The sequence below is a fragment of the Hirundo rustica genome, chromosome Z, assembly GCF_015227805.2.
Source record: "Hirundo rustica isolate bHirRus1 chromosome Z, bHirRus1.pri.v3, whole genome shotgun sequence".
In the NCBI taxonomy this organism is placed as follows: Eukaryota; Metazoa; Chordata; class Aves; order Passeriformes; family Hirundinidae; genus Hirundo; species Hirundo rustica.
This window is the reverse complement of record NC_053488.1, coordinates 79,497,476-79,518,323: the sequence shown is the minus strand read 5'-3', so window position 1 is coordinate 79,518,323 and position 20,848 is coordinate 79,497,476. Positions and strand designations below refer to the sequence as shown.

At 36.9% G+C, this 20,848-nt stretch overlaps 1 protein-coding gene across 3 annotated transcripts in view; it reads left to right on the top strand.

Annotated features, from left to right (window-relative positions):
* FBN2 (fibrillin 2) overlaps positions 1 to 20,848 on the top strand; it is a 144,848-nt gene that overhangs the window by 111,581 nt on the left and 12,419 nt on the right. For all 3 annotated transcript variants that reach the window (XM_040090587.2, XM_040090588.2, XM_040090586.2), the window contains exons 36-55: positions 95 to 217; positions 498 to 659; positions 1,648 to 1,716; positions 2,370 to 2,495; positions 3,219 to 3,344; positions 3,852 to 4,004; positions 8,669 to 8,737; positions 9,271 to 9,396; positions 10,163 to 10,288; positions 10,676 to 10,801; positions 12,120 to 12,236; positions 13,701 to 13,829; positions 14,118 to 14,237; positions 17,321 to 17,446; positions 17,659 to 17,811; positions 18,109 to 18,174; positions 18,417 to 18,542; positions 18,632 to 18,751; positions 19,320 to 19,442; positions 19,855 to 19,986. In XM_040090587.2, the coding sequence (XP_039946521.1) occupies positions 95 to 217; positions 498 to 659; positions 1,648 to 1,716; positions 2,370 to 2,495; positions 3,219 to 3,344; positions 3,852 to 4,004; positions 8,669 to 8,737; positions 9,271 to 9,396; positions 10,163 to 10,288; positions 10,676 to 10,801; positions 12,120 to 12,236; positions 13,701 to 13,829; positions 14,118 to 14,237; positions 17,321 to 17,446; positions 17,659 to 17,811; positions 18,109 to 18,174; positions 18,417 to 18,542; positions 18,632 to 18,751; positions 19,320 to 19,442; positions 19,855 to 19,986 (2,418 nt within the window). The remainder of the gene's footprint in view (positions 1 to 94; positions 218 to 497; positions 660 to 1,647; positions 1,717 to 2,369; positions 2,496 to 3,218; positions 3,345 to 3,851; positions 4,005 to 8,668; positions 8,738 to 9,270; positions 9,397 to 10,162; positions 10,289 to 10,675; positions 10,802 to 12,119; positions 12,237 to 13,700; positions 13,830 to 14,117; positions 14,238 to 17,320; positions 17,447 to 17,658; positions 17,812 to 18,108; positions 18,175 to 18,416; positions 18,543 to 18,631; positions 18,752 to 19,319; positions 19,443 to 19,854; positions 19,987 to 20,848) is intronic.

Genomic DNA, 20,848 nt, shown 5'->3' with positions numbered 1-20,848 from the left:
GCATTTGAAACTTTCTTGCTTTGTTGTCTTAGAAAGTAAAGTTACTCTTTTCTAGAAAATGAGTACATTTATGAATGTGTATTTGCTATTTTAGATATCGATGAATGTGCTGATCCCATTAATTGCGTTAACGGTCTTTGTGTAAACACTCCTGGAAGATATGAGTGTAATTGTCCTCCAGACTTCCAGCTGAATCCTACTGGAGTGGGTTGTGTGGGTAAGTAAAAGCTTCCTAAAGTATCACTTTAGAAATCACTGCTTTTATGCAAATAAGATAGAAAAAAAATGATTCCACAATTCTGCATATCCTGTTATATCACTTTTTAGTGTTGTGTCTCTCGACATTAATAGCTATCAATGTTCTTCAAGTGCCAATGACTTAAAGAGCACAGTGCTACCTGATTTCCTCCCTCTGTGTATGGAATTACAGAATAAAGCATGCTATTCTTTGCCTGGATCATGGTGTGCAGCTGCAAATGTGTGTGCTTTTTACATAGATAACCGTGTGGGCAGTTGCTATCTGAAGTTTGGACCAAGAGGGGACGGAGGCCTGTCCTGCAACACTGAGATTGGGGTTGGAGTCACTCGTTCCTCTTGCTGCTGCTCACTGGGAAAGGCTTGGGGGAATCCCTGTGAAACCTGTCCCCCTGTTAACAGCAGTAAGGAAATGTTCTTGTATTCTCCTGGTGCTGCCTTATTTCAGAAGGGAAAAGAATTTAGTCTTTTACTGTGTTGCTGTACATTTGTCATTGGAGACGATTTCCCTGCCACTGTCAGAGGGGCAGAGGTGCAGAGCTGTGGACCTGAACATTACAGACCTGATCTTTAGTCTTCTGTGACTAACTTGGTGTCTGTTCTCACACATATAAATCAGTGCTACCTTTAGAAGGCACTTCCCACTGGACCAGGTGATACTTTAAGTAGTTTTGGGTGCTTTATTTTGCTCTTGCTTTCTTCCCATTAAAAAAAAAAAAAAATTAAAAAATTGCAGAGAATAATTGCAGAGTGCGTACATCAACTGAGCGTTTTTGCTCAGTAGCTCCAAGCTGGTAGGGAAATAAACTAAGGCTGCTTAGAACTCATCATGGCTTTGATCTGGAGGGCTTCATTGTTCTTCAGAGAAGACTGTTGTTAACTGTTGTGTGTACTTATGTCTAAGTCACTCTTGAGTACTTTCAGAACTGTTACCTAATGATAGTTATCAGCTTTGTGGAGCTTTGGAGGTCTTTAATGAATAATGCAACACAAATGTCAAGTATGTTGTTCTTTGCAGCCTCATAATAGTAGGAATTCTAAGTTTAACACTTACTTTTGTCAGTGGCATACTGACATTTCTTATTAAAGAGCTAATCAAAACAGAAAATACATGCCTCTGCAAGGACACAGTATGGAAAGATTGATATTGTACTTGCCTTAAGAGTATCTGAGGTTATGGCTATAAAAGAAAGCAGAACTCCTAACCTTACATTGGTTTTTTGTTAATCGAATGCACATGTTTTATTTACTGTGAATTGGTCAAAAAGCAGAAACCAAATGACTGTAGGGAAGAACAGCCATTAAAAACACAAGTGATGTTTTATGATTCTGTTGTCATAATTTTATTCTTTATGAGACTGACATGTTGTCTTTGGTTTTACTTTACTTTAGCTGAATACAATACTCTCTGTCCAGGAGGAGAAGGATTCAGGCCAAATCCCATCACTATTATTTTAGAAGGTGAGTTTCTTATAAATGACTGTGATGACTGATGATAATAATAATTGTAAAAAAGGGGGTTATCTTTGAAGAGGAGCTGTATTTTTCAGAAATCATTATATTTAGTGCAAATCAAAAACCACTAATTATGTGAATTGGGAAACAACACGAGAAGGCAGACAGCAGAAGAATATTGAAGAAGTCCAACACCAGTTTCAGTAGGAGAACAATCTTGTGCATACCTTTCGTGTGCTTCCTTAGTTTAACTGGATTTCAAAATCAGGCCCTGAAGGGTAAATCATTTATGAAAATTACAACTCATCAGCAGAAGGTGCAAATGTCAGGAAATATTCATCAAAGCAGCTCTGCTTCCAATAAATGGGCAGGAGTAAGGAATTAGATGCCAAATTCCTGTAAACAGCAGTGGAACATTGGGCTTAACAAGCTGGAAATGCTCCTTAAGCGATGTTTGGATGGAACAGAACATGCATCTTATCCATGCATTCCTGGAGGGCAATTTAGAAGCAAAACCCCCCTCCAAAACCACGCATGACAGTTCAAAGATACTAGTTGGCAAAATTGCAGGATAGTACTTAAATTCTCTTATTTCTTTTCATTCTGAAATGAAAATATGGTGAAGTTTTTTGTTTTTTTTTTTCTTCCTCTGTTGTCAGACATTGATGAATGTCAGGAGCTGCCAGGTCTCTGCCAAGGTGGAAATTGCATCAACACTTTTGGCAGCTTCCAGTGCGAATGCCCGAAGGGTTACTACCTCAGTGAGGAGACAAGAATCTGTGAAGGTTGAGTCCATTGAAGCCTCTTTGTCTGTCACAGTGCAGTTATTATGAAAACCTTTGACCCTTAATTCCATAAGTGGGCATGGTACATGCCACCCTTACCTAGAGTCTTGCCTAAAATCATTATCTTTGGCACCAGTGATAAAATTAGGACAAAGCCTGAACTGGAACGCTTGGATATATTAATGTTTATTTTAGATGTTAGACCTCACCTACATGTGTTCAGTAAACTAAGGGGTTATTAATGGTTTCTGGCTTCTCACTTCAACACCTTGTATCCCTGGCAATTTTTGTGATGCTCCCTTCATTTTAGGCTTGAGAGTAGCAGTTAAATTTACTCAATAAGAAGTTAAGTTCCTACTGGTTTTACTTCTGTGTTTGAGATTTTTCATAACTGTTACAACTAAAATTATAAATTGACCCAAAGACTGATGAGTGACCAACCCTGCTGTGAGAAGAAGGTGTGAATGTCTTTTGTGAAGTTGATTTGTTCCTTTGTCAGTGGCAAGTTCAAGAACTTTTAGTTTTCAGATGTTGTCTTGCACTTAAATGAACTAAGGCTAAACTTAGAGATTAAAATCAGAGCTGTAATTTCCAAACTGTTCTTTAAATGAAGCATTTTTCTCATATTAGTATTGTTTATTATGGCTATATTTCTCAGAAACATTTGCTTGGACTCGGACCTCCTCTCCCTCGTTAACTGCAATATTTTTCCTTGGTCTCTAGATATTGATGAGTGTGTTGCACACCCTGGAGTCTGTGGTCCTGGCACCTGCTACAACACCTTGGGGAACTACACCTGCATTTGTCCACCTGAATATATGCAGGTGGATGGAGGACACAGCTGCATGGGTATGTAAAATGTTTACTAGAACTGCCAAGACTATCAGACTGCCTTGTATTTATTGTGTTTTGTATTTATTTTGACTATTTGTAGCTCACAGTTGGTCATATTGTCAGGAAAGAGATCCTTATGATTGTCATGCAGCATTCAAAGACTCTTAACTCCCTAACAGGACTCACCCTTCACTGGTCTATTTTAGCTGATCACTTCCAAATGGTGGGGTTTACCATACAAATGGATATCATGAGTATCTACACTGTTTATGATTTCTTAGGAGTTTGCCTTTCCCCCCCTTGTATCTTTAAATGAAAACAGAAAATATGTCACGTAAGTCGAAAACGAAGACTGTCGAATACATCAGTTCTTAAATTATTTTTAAATGCCTGTGTTTATGTTGCATTCAGAGAACAGAGTTAATGAATCATCATCTGATTTGGTAGGGGATTTATATTTACATAATACCATAATTATCATAATGTGGGTTACTTAATAAGTACGTCTTTTCTCACATCCAGACATGAGGAAAAGCTTTTGCTACAGAAGCTATAATGGAACCTTGTGTGAGAATGAACTGCCCTTCAATGTGACCAAAAGGATGTGCTGCTGCACATACAATATTGGGAAAGCCTGGAACAAACCCTGTGAGCCATGTCCAACTCCAGGAACAGGTAAAGTCTTCTGTGATCACCCCATTTTGTTACTTTCTTGCTTATCTGCTGCTTTGACCTATTAACTGAAGTTAACAGTTCATCCCACAAGAACTTTTACTGAGCGCTAATACTGGTGTTGAAGGTATTGGCTGACCAGAGATAACTCCCATCTAGTCCATTGATAGTTGGAGACACAATTATCCTGGTAGTCCTAGTCTGTCAGAAATCAAGACTGGGTTTCATACTGAGTGTAAGGAAGCCTTTCTAGATTTTTCATCTATGTCTCACATTTGATCCATAATCTGCTTGTTGTTTTTGTATTTCCTCTACTGAAGATGACTGAACTTGCAAAAGTTGCCCAATAGGTAGGGCATTGCAATGGGAAGTAAAAAATTCTCTTCTGTATACGGAGGTGAAAATAATTAAGGACAGTTCATTTTCAGTCAGTCTTTATGGAATTGATTTCCTGGAATAAAACACCCCTGGAAGCTCAACTCAGAAAAGTCACTGGTGGGAGAATCACCAGCTTGGAGGGAAACCTGACATTTATTGTAAGATTCGTTACATTTGAGAAAAAGAGCAAAGATGCTTAGATAAAACTAAAAAACTCATGTGCCTGTTTTGTACAAACACAGACAACTGTAATTAAGTAATTAATAAATAATTTATTAAAATTATTATTAAAATAATTAATTAATAATTAAACTGTACAAACACAGTTTATTGTTTAATATACTTTCCCCGCGTTTACTGGTATAGTATCACTAAATCTATGCCTCTGGCGCTGTGATTTTAAAATAATTTGTGACTTTAGTGTAAAGAATGTATTACTTCCAATCCAAGTGGTTTATTCTGGTGACGTGAGGTAAACAACAGATAATTTAAGAAAAGTGTTTTCTCTCACAGTAAAGAGGAGGGAAATAGGACTGAAAAGAAGAGATCACAGCTGTTTTCTTTTCCTTCTTAAATAGGACTTCTCGTAGTCATTCATCTAAATGTCATAAAATTGTCATCATGGTGACAACATGATGAGAAAAGTACAGCAAACTGCTAGCAGGGATTCATGCAATTAATGTTCTTGGATAGAAGAAAGAATTCTCCTTTTAGATTGATTGAGTCATTGAAAACTGATATAGTCACGGACAAACCAATTAAAGTCACCTCTAAAGTCACCTCTAACCAATTAAAGTTAGAAAGTGGTATGTTTATTCACCGGCGGGCGGCACGGGAGTCATCTCCGAAAGGCGTGGCCACCCCGAACAAGGCCCTTTGCGCTCTGTTTATTTTCCAGGATCTTACATACAACACATATGCATAACCCCAGCACCTCCCATCCCCGCTCTCTATTAAAATAGTCCTTCATGTGTGCACAGTTCTTCTCTTGAATTGGCTCGGTGGTCTCAAGTTGGGTCAGGGGTCTCAAAGGATGAAGTCAGGAGAGTCTTCATCAGGTCTCTGTGACCTTCTGGCACTGTCCAAGGTCCCCTGCTTTGTGATTGATTGATACCAAGTCCAGGTGCTGGCCATTTTTCTTAGTGGTTTCAGTCTGTTCTTATGACAGTTCACTTACTCCACTTTTTCTATGAACAAGCTCATAATATAACAGTTAGCTCTAGCTTGGGCATCTAATGATCATTAACCTACCATTTACTAATCTAACTTAAATCTTGATCAGTATAAATTGCTTCTAACCCTTAGTTAAAATATTAACTCTTTAAAATCATGTTTCATGGTGACACTCAAATTCTCAAAAACTTCTGCAGCTTTTAATGATTTGTTAAAACCAAAATTGCTTGGTATTGTGCAAGCAGTTACAGGATTCTAAATGACTTTACTGTTTCTGCAGGCATAGTTGAACCTTTTTCACCATGAGAAGGGATTGTGTGAGGGATCAAACACAAATTCCAAGTGGAAATTGTTGAATATCTGAACTTACGTTCTGTAACCACATATTTTGCAGTCTAGTGGCGGCTGCACATCACAGACAGGTGTTGGGATACACTGACCTTAACCATGTCACCAGACTGAGCCCAGTGGCTCATTAAGAGCATTATTATGCCCTGATGAGGATTGTAGTGAACTTCACATGCCCTTGCATTCACCTTTTTTTTTCCCCTTGGTGAGCAGAACTCTTCCTTTTTCTCTGTTTATGCTTAGCAGTCAGTCTCTGTTTGATGACCTTAAGTAGTAAAGACTGTTTTGTTTGGTTTTTCACATTATGCAGATCATAACTACTACCATACAGCCTTTATTCAGACATTTAATCAGTCCTTTTTTGTTTGTTTGTTTGTTTGTTTTACCTGAAGAAGTGTAGAAGGCTGCTTCATTGTTAAGCGCTAACAAAGAATGTAGAGAACTCTTTCATGATTTGTTAATTTCTGGAGTGCCTGATCTTGGTGTTTTCCTATTATGTGACAGATCTTTCTGTCCTAAAAATAGTATAGTTAAAAGTATATGGGGTTTTGAGGTATTTTTAAAGTCACTGATGCAAAGCCAAGCTTCCAGAAGGTAAATCTCTGGCACGTTTTTGTGTGGCTATTTTTGTATAAAGACATTTTCATACAATCCTTACCTAATTATATACTCTTTCTCTACACAGTAAAAACTGGGAGGAAAAAGAAGTGTGATAAACTGAATTCAGTGAAATTCATGAAACATGGAGGTAGCATAATAGAACGAAAGAGGTCCTGCAACCCTTTTAGCCTCTTCCTCATCCTCCCAGACCTGATTTGTTTTACCATGGGAGTAGAAGGTCCCTGCCCACTAGGACAGGGTAGTGAGCACAGGGCTCTGTTTTTGTCTAATAATTTACAAACAGACTTACTGACAGCAGTAAATTGCATAAATGTCCTAGCAGAAAAAAACAAAGTTGCTAAGCCTCAAATCTTACCCAAGTAGAATGTAAAATATATTAGTGTACTAAATTATTATAGTAATATGTATCAAAGATACATCTATGAAAGAGCAATAAATTGGTGGATGGTAAAGCACTGTGGTATACAGCTCTGTAGTGCTGTACCCTGTACTGCAAGAGTAACCTGGGTGAGCATTAAGCAGCCATTAAATAGTAGGGCAGAAGAAAGGAGAAAATGCTGATGTTCAGATATCCTGGCTCTCGCTTGTCTTAGAGAAATTATAAAGTATGTTTGAATGGGAAAAACAATTTTGCCAAATACTGTTCTGAGCAGTGATTAACTAAACTGTGGATGCTTGGTGTAAAGGAGGCAAGAATTATTCAATTTATAATTATAGTTAAACTTTCCAGAGTCATGAGCTGCTGAGGAGCCGCCATTAAAATATAGATGATAAGAAACTCAAACTACAGCAAGTAAAGACTGTAACTGCTGCAGATTAAAGAGCATTACTTGCAGGAATACAGAAGGAGCTCTTTGTTTATAATTTTTGGTGCTAGAACAATTTGTCAGCATTTCAGGTTTAGAGACACATCAAAGGCAGGCTCCATACTCTTCCTTCTTTTGGGTAAAGAGGTTTCTTGTAGGTCTTCAGCAGCACCAATAGTGGACTAAGCACTCATGGAAGTCTCCAGACATTAGACTTCAGAAACCTTTTGAATTTTATGTCTATTTGATGTTTTTGTAAATTTTACTCATTTTTTGAAACATATTTCACTTTAACCTAATGCCCTGAATGTACAAATAACCTACCACACACTTTGAAATGCTTCCTTGGCAGTAGTTTGGAAACCGCATATTGAAACATACTTTTTCTTGGTAATTTGAATGTTGATACAATCTGAAAAGGTGCTGAATAGTGTCTGTGTGGTTATTGTTTGCAAACTGTGCATTCAAACTTGTTGTGTCTTCACACTGAAACTGCGTTATTTCCGTCTAACAGGTACAAATTCTTCTGGTAGTATTAAAGAATTTTGACGTGCTTGCAAAGTTGTAGGCCTATCATTTTTTATGTTTCTACCTAGATAGAAAATAATTACTGTAAATGTGTAATAACTTTTTCTCTGGAGAGCATTGTTCTGCCACTGAAACCTCATCTGCAATAATGAATAGATTCCATGTGAGAAATTTTTCTCTATATGTTCCAAACCCACTCAATTTCAAACACTTTTCCTACAAAACCATGAGGTAATTTATTTTACACTTTACACCAAGCATTCCATTCTCCAAGTGCAAAAAGAGGATACAGAAGGAGCATATTAAAAAAATGTGGGGGTTTTGGAGCGTCTCTTCTTAAAGCACAGTCTCCATTTTGGTGAACAGTTCAGTGGAACTAATCTGCAGTAATTCCACAGGAAATTAAATAGATAGTATTGTGGAAGAAGCATAGGTACTGGTAATTAATTTACTTAAGTAAATTACTTCTCATGTTTGAAAGTGGTACTGTAGATTCTCACTATCGATGCTTAGAAAATAGGAATAAACCTTAAGGAATTCTATTAAAAAAAAACCCCACCCTAACTGAATGGCTGCATTCTCAAATCAGACATTTACTGATGTGCCAACGTCTGCAAAGATTTGAGGAAATTATGAGTTACTGTTTCAATTTGTATTAATTTATTGGCAGTCTGAATTTTCAATACAAGCTATAGGAGAAGTAATTGCTCTCCTTTATACATTTGGCTTAAACCAACTCTTGAGAAAACTGCAGGTAATTCTTGGGAGATTTATGCATTCCCTGAAAATGCATTGCTGTCTGTTTTGCTCTAGTTGAATTCAAAAGCCTGTGTGGAAATATTCCTGGCTTCACTTTTGACATCCATACTGGAAAAGCTGTTGGTAAGTTTCACTAGTCTTACTTTAACCAAAAATGGTTTTGCATAATGTTTTTGCGCCTGCATAACGTTAACCAAAATAAACATTTCATATACTAAAGTTGTTAAATTTCATTTTGGAGTTACAGTAGTGACACAAATTGAGATTCTTCTATAAAATATTTCCAGGTTTGTTTTTAGTTTCTGCATTTTGTTGTGGTATTTTGCTCACCTGCCATCATCTGAGTTCATGATTTTGAGTTTTAATTGGTAAGATAAAAAGCTTTGCCTTCGTAAATATTGTGAGACTTCTTTGTTTATTTTTAAGTTTTGCATCTTGACCAATACTCAGTCTAACTCTGTTTTGATTGCTTCCTAAACTTCATATGCCTTCGTTTTCTGTCATAATGGGTATATGTGTGGTTTTATAATATGTGTGTAATTTCTGTACATTAAAAGGAACATCTCAACTCAGTTTTAAACACAGTGAAAATGAGAAACCTTGCAGTCTGTAAAGTCATGATGAACTGTACTTAAAATAGCTCCTCTGCCTTTCAGACATTGATGAATGTAAGGAAATCCCAGGAATCTGTGCCAATGGAGTTTGCATCAATCAGATTGGCAGCTTCCGCTGTGAGTGCCCCACTGGATTCAGCTACAATGACCTGCTCCTGATCTGTGAAGGTGATTTGAAATTTGGTTATTTTCCCCCTATCCCCCCTAAGCTAATCCTAAAAGGAAGGGGAACATATAATTAATATGGTTTTCAAAATCCAAGAGATAGATTGTGTCCTTTTTTAGGACTCAAGGTTACAAATCTGTTTAAGTGCTTGTCTTTAATACAGATGCACGTACACTTAATAAAATTTGTGATTGTTTTCTGTCAAGCTCCTAAATAGGTAATCAATGCTTTTGTTTTGTTTTGTTTTGTTGAGAAAATTTAATTCTTGATCTTAGAATTCCTCAAAGAAAATTATCTTGGATTTTTTTCCAGTTTGAGTCTCTTCTACAGTTTTAGAGGCAGAAGTAGTCATAGAAGCTAATAAAGTTTTGTGAGTTGTAAAGTCAGTAGGAGTTTTGTCATTTTTCTGAGGATTTTGTGCTAACATGTGCAACCTGGAAAGTTGCAAGCTGTGCCACTTATTTTTTCAGTTGAAAGGCAAAGAGGAAGTTTATTTTACCAGAAAAATTTCTTTAGGGAGAAGTTGCAAATTTGCAAAGTTACTTTGATGCCTGGTAAGTTGGATTTGTGGGATCCTCTTTCATCCAAAAGGTGACATGGGTGAAATGGTGTTGATTTTGCTTTTTGTGTGCATTCCCAGCACATGAGGCTGGAGATCAGACTGCTCAAGTTTTGTGGAGGACTGATGTTTCCTTTTGCACAGACAGACAGTACAGTGTAAATCTGAGGGAGGAGTGGTTTCTGATGTCTGAACTCTTGGTGTTTCAGATATTGACGAGTGTGGCAATGGGGACAACCTCTGCCAGAGAAATGCTGACTGTATCAACAGCCCTGGGAGCTACCGCTGTGAATGTGCTGCTGGCTTTAAACTGTCACCCAATGGTGCCTGTGTTGGTAAGAAATCAGATGACTTTTCTCTTCTGTTTTTACCTCACAATGGTATGCGTGTATTTCTTCAGCATCCTTTATTTTCTGTTACCTTGTTCATTCTGCTGTTTAGCTTTATAGCCACATTTCTCAGTAAAAGGAAAGAAAAGACTGGGTGACATTCTTAAACGACATTTTTTAGGTATCAGCCAAATCCTGACAGTAGTTTTATCCTCAAGGTGTGTAGGCAAGCACTTCCTGTAAAATGAAGGTCTGTTACGAATTAGATTTACTTACAGATAATTTTGAACCTGGTTTTAATCATAACAACAGATTGTAAAAACATTGTTGTGTAAAAGGCGGATATAATGGATGTCAGTAACGTGCACCATCTGTTTTATGTTTTTGGTATAGATCGCAATGAATGTCTGGAAATTCCTAACATTTGCAGTCATGGTTTGTGTGTGGACATGCAGGGAAGCTACCAGTGTGTATGTCACAATGGCTTCAAGGCATCCCAAGATCAGACTATGTGCATGGGTATGGAGAGAAAATACTTTTCTGTGTGTGATTTGTTCAGCTGTGAGCTCTTTGTAGAGAGAGAGGATGAATCTAATGTTTTCAGTAAGTTATACTGATATTGTAAAACTGATTAACGCATTTCTGGGAGGTTTTTTTTAATAAAATCTGTGAAGTTGTCCTTGGAGAGGATAAATTAATTTGAAGGAAAAAAAAACTCAGAACAAAACATTTCTGAGAGAGCTCCATGTTACTGAAGAAACAATTCCCCAGAAACACATCATAGTGGCTTATTGGACAGAGGGTTTTATAGGACATATCAGAGAGTGATAGAACTGGGAACTAAAACTACACATTTTTCACTTATTTAAATCTGCTGAGTTCATGTGTCATTTAATAAACAGAATCCCCCTTTTAAACTATACTAATTTCATGTGAAAATGATGGCATGATAGAAATTATATAAGAAATAAGATTGAACAATGAGAATGTTTATCTTGTTCTTTTAGTTTTTAATTGGTTCTACAGGGTTTTAAAATGAAAAGGTGATGCAATTCAATTTTAAACAGATATTTTATATGTATTCATATTGTAGTACATATTCATGTATGCCTAGAGTCTGGTCATATTTAAACTAAATCACATTAGTCAGACTATCTGAGGAGGATATTTGGGAAAGTGACCTGTTTTGATGAAGCAAAATTTTGAAGAACTAGCAGGACAAAATCTCAGTAGTTTCCAAATCCCCATGAAACTCCAGAAATTACTGTGACACATGGCAGGAGACACTGATCTTTTGTGCCTTTTAAAAATGGATGTTTTCAAAAGTTTGTAAGCAGTCTTTGTAATTCTAGATGTGATACGGACATTATCCATTTACTTATGGAAATTGAATTGCATTTTCAACAGCTTTTCATGGGCTCTGATGTAAAATACATACATAACATGATGTAAAATACATACATAACAATTGATCATTCCAGGGCTGCGATGCTAAATCCTTTGTACTCAGTCCTAATCACTTGTATATGTTACAGAAATTAAGAAATGGGAAAAAAAAGATGGAATGCCTTCAGATAACTGCACACACACACTTTATTTTTACATGTAACAGTACCTTTTATTTTAAAATACACACAAAATTGCATCATGTATAATTTTCCTCTGTGTACTGAGAAGCTGTAAAAATCCATAGCATAAACACATAATGTGACAGATGAAATGAAGGACCAAATTTTAGGATATTCCAATTGTGCACAGACCACTCATTAACCTAGACCACTCATTAACCTATACCTGAGAAAACCAGTTCCCACATGCAGTTTGTCTCTCCTTGCAGATGTTGATGAATGTGAACAGTATCCATGTGGAAATGGAACCTGCAAGAACACAGTTGGATCATACAACTGCCTGTGTTATCCAGGATTTGAATTAACTCATAATAATGATTGTGTGGGTAAGAGACCTAACCCGAGCTTTTATTTTTGTTGTTGCTGGCTTGGCATGCCAAGGAGGACAGTGTGTAGTTAAACAGAAGAGGTGTCAGAGTGTGAAGAAAGTTGAGTGCAGTAGTTTCTGCTGTTACCTGCCCTAGACGTTAATCCTTACTGTCATGTTTTAAACTGATTAAAAGTGTTTTTTAATTACAGCCAATTGAGATAATATAATATTATGCTAAATATTTGGACTACTGGGGTAACTTTCAGTTCACTGATGTTTTAATGCATCTCTCAACTCTTTTAGATTTCCTTGGTGTTTACAACACATCTTTGGCTACAGGCACCACCTGTTCTATCTCACCAGTTCTGCCTCATGAATTTAAAATAATTCTTTTATTTCACAGTTTTGCTTGACTCTTGCACAGAGCTAGAAGGAAGAAGCAGACCAGCAATAAGAAAGCCAGGACAGCTGATCTGCATAACTTCGCTCATTTTAGACCTGCCAGAACTGCTCTCCTAAAACAAGCAAAGTTATGCAGGGTTGACACAGGCTCTAAAGCACAGGGCACCAGAATATCTGGTTTGTAGTTTGGGCCACTTCAGTTCCTGGGTTCTTGTGGTAAAGCAACCAACACCTTCCTGGGCTGAGAAACAGGCTAATAAACCTCAAGATCTTCCCCCTTGTGCAGAACACAAGCGAAGAAAAGTAGGAAGTTTTACACTCCTTCCTGCTACAGAAGGAGGACAAAACAAAGTCTAATTGTTCCTTCAGCTTCAGGAGAGAGCTAATAAATCTTTTTAAAAGCATTTTAAATTGTCTTCTTGTCCAGGAAAGAAAAAATTAAAGCAATAAGAATGTGCTGCAAAGTACAAGTTGTTCTTACAGCACGATGCATCTCCAATATCCTTTTAATTTATTCTTCCTCATCCATATTTTTCCTTATGCAGCATTCCTTTAAGACTGCATTACTGAAGTAACCCTGCAAAATAACAAGCATTTTAAAACATCATTTCCAGAGCTGTTAAGGGAGAAAATCATCCTGTAGAAAGTGAATTACATAGTCCAAAACTTGAGATTGGCAGGGATGGGTTTTTAGGAGGAAACTCAAGTGCATTTGGATCCAGATAAAATCCAGAACACCCCATGTAACATTTTCTCCTCTGTTGGTAGACTTCGTGTCATGCAGTCCCCTAGGAGTAATTGAGTATCTCCAGATGCAGTAACTGAGGTAATGCTATAAGCCTGGAAACTGTAATACCCTGTAAAAAAAAGTGTGGTTTAATTAGAACGTGCACCTTAATTCTCCAGTGACAGTTACTTTCCATCAGCTGTTGGCTGATTTTTTGTTGCTACAAAATACACCTTTTCCACGGAAATACTAAGTATTGAAACTTGAGTGTGGTTATAATATACTGTAATATGTTGGGACTCAATTCTCACTTCTTAGGTCCAATTTTGATATTTTTATTTTTTTTATCAGATATTGATGAGTGCAGTTCCTTCTTTGGTCAGGTGTGCAGAAATGGACGGTGTTTCAATGAAATTGGTTCTTTCAAATGTTTGTGTAATGAAGGATATGAACTTACCCTGGATGGCAAGAATTGTGTTGGTATGTATGCATGTGTGTATGATGTTCAAGTACTGATGAGCTGAAATAAACTAATAGCTCCCATGTAGAGGGAAGCAACACAGTCTGAATATCTAAATATCAAAAGAGAATGATAGTGACTTAAATGCAAACACAGTAGAAGTAACAGGCTTTTTCTGGGATAGTTGTTGATCTTCAATCAATCAATTGCCTTAGAAAAGGAAAATTAGTACAAAACCCTTCAGTCTTTTTCTTTTTTTGTTAGCATAAGAATTACAGGATTCTAAACCTTTCTTGATTTCCCCAAAGATACCAACGAATGTGTGGCGCTGCCTGGTTCGTGCTCTCCTGGTACCTGCCAAAATTTAGAAGGATCATTCAGGTGCATCTGTCCACCAGGATATGAAGTAAAAAGTGAAAGTTGTATTGGTAAGGCAAGTTGTAACTCTTGTTCCTGAGCAATTTAAGAGTCTGTATGTGATTCTAATTGGGTGGAAAGCAGTTGCACACCCTAATGGTTGTGAATTTTTCGTGGCTTAAAATCAAAGTGACAGGGCATAGGTATGAAAAGTCTTCAGGAAGAGGGTCTGAAAAGAAAGGCAGAAGAATATTTTGTACTGTATTGCACTCTATTTTGAACATTGATTTCTTCATTAATGAAAACAAAAATACATTTTTAAAAGGAAGTATTTTATCTTTCAGTCACTTTTCAAAAATAAAATTCATAAAGCAGATATGCTCACTGTATTTATGTAATTTTTACAGAAGGTAATTATTGGCAATCTGTGCATGAACTAAGCATTTGGTTTCAGAGGGAAATGAAGTTTAAGAATTTTGATAAAATTATGGTGCTTATAGGAGCAATCAATTAAATCAGTTTCTTCTAAAAACCATTTTCCGATTTTGCCTTTTGTATAATAATGCCTCTCCGGTGCTGAGATTCCCAGAAGGAGAAGGAGGATACAGCAGACCTGTCACCAGTTTTTATGTTCTAGTTTGTTCATAGAGTTCTTGCTTAAAGCCTTGAATGCCATTCAGGAGCTGAATGTCACACACTGAACTAAGATTTGCTGTGGCAAAGAAACAAAAGAACAAGAAATAAATCCAAGTTACACCTCCCTTTTGCAAAAGAGCAAAACATGGGACACTGAATTTATTAGGCATTTAAGATTTGACTTACCGCCACCTAATCTTTGTGGCTGCAGGAACAGAAACCATTTTGAACTTTTTGTCTTGAACGGGATTTATTTTTCTAAGCTCCAGAGTTCTCTCAGCCACTTGTATCATGCCACCAATATTCAATTTGTCTGCTAACTTCATGATTTCTTTTGGCAGCTGTTGACTCCATATTAGCAGTTATGTTTGAGGTGAATTCAAATTACCTACAGTTCTACGGTCATGAATATAAAATAATGAAAGCTTTTGGTTTTCAAGGAGTGTTGCTGTTTATGGCCACTTTAGTACCTTCTTAGAATCTATGTTTTTGAGAGCATCAGTGACTGCTAGACCAATTTTTGCCCAAATTGAAAGAAAGGGGCTTGCTTACATTCTTTTGTCATTCTGCCATGTGTCCAGAAAATCTGAAGCTAGAGCTCCTAGGAGATGCCCAGATTATCACATGTGATTGTACTAAAGCTTAGATTAATATTTTGACAGCCCTTGTAGCAGATGTTCCCCATTACTCTCTATTGATGTTGTATAGAAACAGCTTCATGAGAATCCATTTTTTCTGTCTGTGATATGAAGGTTGGCAGTGGCTGATTGTTTTGTGAGCTCATGGTGTATATATATGCAGGAGAAACCAGAACAACTGGGGCCACAGATATATTCTTAGATTTCACTTATCCATGTGATATATTCCCTTCCGTTTCAGAGGAATAAAGTGGAAAAGACTTGTTTACTTCCACAATCTGGCTAGTCTCCTCTCCATCATGGCCACAGAAAGAGTCTTAGCACTAAACCATTCATTTGCAGTAATAATGAGCGCTTCAAAAGTGCGATTTTCCTGTCCTGTGCAGCTGAATTGCTGAGCTTTGTATATTAACAGCTATCACAGCAGCTTGGAAATTATTTACCGTTTTCTCTGAAATAAGCTGACTTAGAATGCTTCACACAGAGAGAGCCTGTCTGTGGGAAGCTACTGCAGTCAAATGCCAGATTGTGCTTCAGTGGTTTGTCCATGTGCTGTACCTAATAGCAATTTCTGAAAATGGGACTCAAGGTAGTATTTTTCAGAAGTTACATCACAGAATCTACTCCCAATTTCTTCCATTGTTCCACTTACATTTTCCAAATAATAAAGATTGCATTTCCGTTGTTTTCTTACCTGCTGAAAACAGGGCAGTTTTCTAAAACTCAGTACAGCAGAGAATTCAGTAAATGAGGGCAAAAATGGCCCAACAAATTTGATTATTCAGCATCCATGAAGTTAATTTTCATGGAAAGAGCCTTGGTCCTTCCTGTAACTTTGGTTAAGCTCAGTGTGGCTTTTATTGTAGAGTGCTTATATAACCACAGGCTTCTGTGATGGTTCATTTTTTCAGTATTCCTTACTGAAAGATGCAAAAAGGGTTGTACTTTAAAGATTATTAAAATACATCTCAAAATTTATCAGATTATAATTACATTTAAAAATTACCTTAGCAAGGTGGCTTATATATTCTTTTAGTATTTGCAGAATAGGATAAGTTAAAATATAGTTTTGAATAATAGATATAAAAAATTAAGAGTCTCTTAACATATTATTTTCCTGCTTTGGCTGTTCTTTGTATCAATGGGGGATGTACACCTGATGCTGTTTGAGCTGCACAATTTTATGGACACTTGCTATTTACACTAAATACTAATACTTTGGCTCATGCTTTTGATAATTACTTATTATAGTATTTAATGAAATACTGCTACTAAAAAATAAATCTTAACTGTCTTTATAATATATTACTACAGTATATATTATATACTATATTATAATATATTACTACAGTAATAATAATATAGATAATTCAATGAAACAGGAATACATTTTAAATAACACAATGAGAGTGGCAGTAAAAGATTGTTAAGTATAAATCTGGGCATACAGTAAAAGGTGTTACTCTACTAATAACTAGCTAGATTCAGTCCCAGAATCTGACAGGAAGTAATAAGTACAACTTTTAAGTAAAAAGAAGCCCCAACATACAGATTTTAAAAAATAATGTTTGGATGTTCTATGCTTACAAAAAAAAATTGTTCCTATGGGAAATATATTCTGAAAGAATTTATTTAATGTTTATATTTTGAATATAAGGAAGAACAGAGAATGGTATTTAGAAAAGAAGGTGCATGCCAGTGAGAAACTCTAATTTGAAGTGGTCAGTGAAACCTACAAGCTACTTTATCTCTTGGGCACTTCATTGGAAACTGCTTCAGTTGAATCAAACAATCAATCAATCAATAAATAAACAGTCTTCCTTAACCAAGGAATTCATAGCAAATGAGGTTATGACGAAGGTTTCTCCACTGCTTTACAGACATTAATGAGTGTAACGAGGATCCCAACATCTGCCTCTTTGGGTCCTGTACGAACACCCCAGGAGGTTTCCAGTGCATCTGTCCCACAGGTTTTGTGCTGTCTGAAAATGGGCGGAGGTGCTTTGGTAAGTTCATAGATCAGGAATGTAATAACTGAGTTGAAAAGATAACATACTCTGTAGAATCCCCTTCCAATTTATATCTTTACAAGGATTTCCAAGTACTTCTAAAAATATATGAAAAATACAGGTCTTAGACTATTTCTCTCAGGGCAGACAGTCATCATCTGACTGGGAAGAAGGTTCTAGATCTGCATGACTGTGTTTTCTTCCCGTAGATACTCGTCAGAGCTTCTGTTTCACCAATTTTGAGAGTGGGAAGTGCTCAGTGCCAAAGGCTTTCAACACCTCAAAGGCCAAGTGTTGCTGTAGTAAAATGCCAGGAGAAGGATGGGGTGATCCTTGTGAGCTCTGTCCAAAGGAAGAAGAAGGTACATACTCAAGATTTTTTGCTGGGGGAAAAGGACGAGCACATTTGTGTTGTACTTTTTGGTTATTGGAAAGAGAGGTCTTTCTGGCATTTGTTCTCAGTGTCTTTTTCTAGAATGATTTTTCAAGTCAGCAAAAGGAGTAAAATTAAAGGGAAGAAACCACAGATAAAGAGAAATACTGATTTCTTGGCTTTGCTCCGTAGAGACCTGACCTAGTATCCTTTTTGGATGGCTTTAACCATCTGTCATGATTCTGTCTCTCACTTCTAATTTTTTAAAAAAAATGTATCTCTACAGTTGCTTTTCAGGACCTGTGCCCATATGGTCATGGAACTATTCCTGGAATTGATGATACACGTGAAGGTAGGTATTCTTCTGAATACAAAAAGGAAGTATTAATACTTAAAACTATACTTGGATATTATAGAATGTTACAGTTTACTCCTCACAGCTGCTGGTGACAAGAGGCTCATCTGTAAATTGTGTTAAAAAAACACTTTCTGAAATGCATGGCTCAAGAAAAACAGGGTGTTTAGGTTTTTTTAAAATGCTTTGGACTTGAAATACATAGGCTGAGTGTCTGTTAATATCTTCCTGTTTTTTAGATGTCAATGAATGCCTTGAAAGCCCAGGAATTTGCTCCAGTGGTCACTGCATCAATACTGATGGATCATTCCGCTGCGAGTGCCCCATGGGGTACAACTTGGATTTCACAGGAGTGCATTGCATAGGTGTGTGCAGTTAGAGGAATTGGAACCCTCTAATTTAAAACACAACTTGTCCCAGTTCTCTTCACTCTGCATTTATTCATTACGTACAGATACAGATGAATGTTCCATTGGCAACCCCTGTGGAAACGGAACATGCTCCAATGTGGTTGGCAGCTTTGAGTGCCACTGTCATGAAGGATTTGAGCCAGGCCCAATGATGAATTGTGAAGGTAATGTCCTCTTTTTTTTTTTTTTTTTTTCCCTTTGGCTTTTTTCCAGTCATCAGTATTCAAATTACTTTATTAGCCATGTCTTTTATGCTGTAATAACTCAGAGGAAAATAAAGTTTCTGTGCTTTGAAATATGTAATTGGAAAATAAATCTGAATTGATTTAAGCAGAGCTTCTAAGTTTATCACAGGACTTCGACTCAATGGGAGTGCCCCATGTGGGGCGTTCTCACAAATGTTCTATTTTATGAATCATAATTAGTTTGCGTTCTAAAGCTGACATTTCTCATCACACAAAAGAATTGGAAATATGAACATGTAACAAAAATCTGAAATAGGTGTGCCATAACTTGCCATACTAAGCTCAAGTAGTTCTATATATATACACTATGCCATTATTCTTAAGCGGAGTACTGTTCAATTTTCTCTAGTCACTCAAAAGCTAATGGTTTGAATTACCACCTTTCTGATAATTTTAGCTGAAAAGAGAAGCAGAGATGTAATAAAACCTTCTTGGTGATTGTTTTGAAACTTAGTAGAGAATGACTGTTTTGTTTCTCTCTGCTCAGACATCAATGAGTGTGCTCAGAACCCCTTGCTGTGTGCTTTTCGTTGTATAAACACTTACGGTTTCTATGAGTGCACCTGCCCAGTGGGATATGAACTCAGGGAAGACCAAAAGATGTGCAAAGGTAATGACTGATGTATAAACTTCTTCCCACCTTCCATCACCAACACATAATCCAAATATTTCTGTGCCACTTGCATTCATCCTCTCAGTGGAATATAGCAAACAGCCTAGCAGGTGATGATTTGCTTTCAGAACTCAAAAAAAGCAATATTCAGTGTTTTTGTCATCAAGTGTAACGCTTGAGAAGGGCTGCAAAGCCAAGAATGTCACAATGGTGAAATTCGTCTTTTAACACAAGAAGATGATACAGCTCACAAAGATCAAGATAACTGCAAATAGTCATAGATTTTGGACTTTTCCTTCAGTGTTTTTTACTTAGAGAAGCCTGTATGTCCTTTCTTCTGAAGCTGTATTCAGGAACTGAAGCTGCTGGAAGAAAGTTCGAACACAAAATATATGTATTTTTTTTCCAGATCTAGATGAGTGTGCTGAAGGTCTCCATGACTGTGAATCAAGAGGCATGATTTGCAAAAATCTGGTTGGTACCTTTGTGTGCATTTGTCCTCCAGGGATGATCCAGAGATCTGACGGAGAAGGATGCACAGGTAAAGCTTAGAAAGGGAAGAAGGTATCTAGTGGAATATACACAGTCAAACAGATAAAAAATTATATGTGTTTGTGAACATAAACATAGGCATGAACATAGACATAGACAAATATATTAAAAAATCAGAAAATAACAATTCATGAAGGACATTTAAGATATCTAATGATTCCCAACATCTTATGAAAATATACTTCCCTCTAGCCACCCCCCCGGCTCTCGCTAGCTCAGTTGTTCAGGGGTTTTAGGGAAATACATTTCATAGAGACAGAATAAAGATTTCAAAAGTGTGGCTCTCACCCCCAGGCTTCCATCCAAGCTTCATTCTCGATGTGATGTTCCAGGAGCCTGAGAAGAGAGAGAGAACAGGAAGAGACAGGGGTTTATCTAGATTTGGGCCAAGGAAAGATATTGGCCCTGAGCCAAGAGGGTCAGGAGTAGGTGTGATGGGGAAGAAGAGTTAAACTACATAGCACAGGCTTCAGGGGGACTCTGAGGGGAAAAACCATTCCTCAGAGGAACACAACAATCTTAAACTTTCTATTTTGTTTCAGTGGGAGTTCTAGCTGACTAATAGGGATTTCAGAATAAAATCTTCATTGCTCTACAACTAAATCCACAAGTTGTCAGACAGTTGTTATATATAAAAAATTAATTTGCTAAACAAGTGAGACCTCGGTTTATGGTTAGGAAGCAAGATTTTCATAAATAAAATTTACATTTCCTTTAGCATTAGTATAGACAATGTGTCACTTCTTTAAAGAATTAAGACTTAAGATTCTGTAACTACCTATAAATGACATAAAGAACAAAAGATATGGAAACTGCCATAGTTCAAAACAATTCCCTGTCCTAGAAGTAAA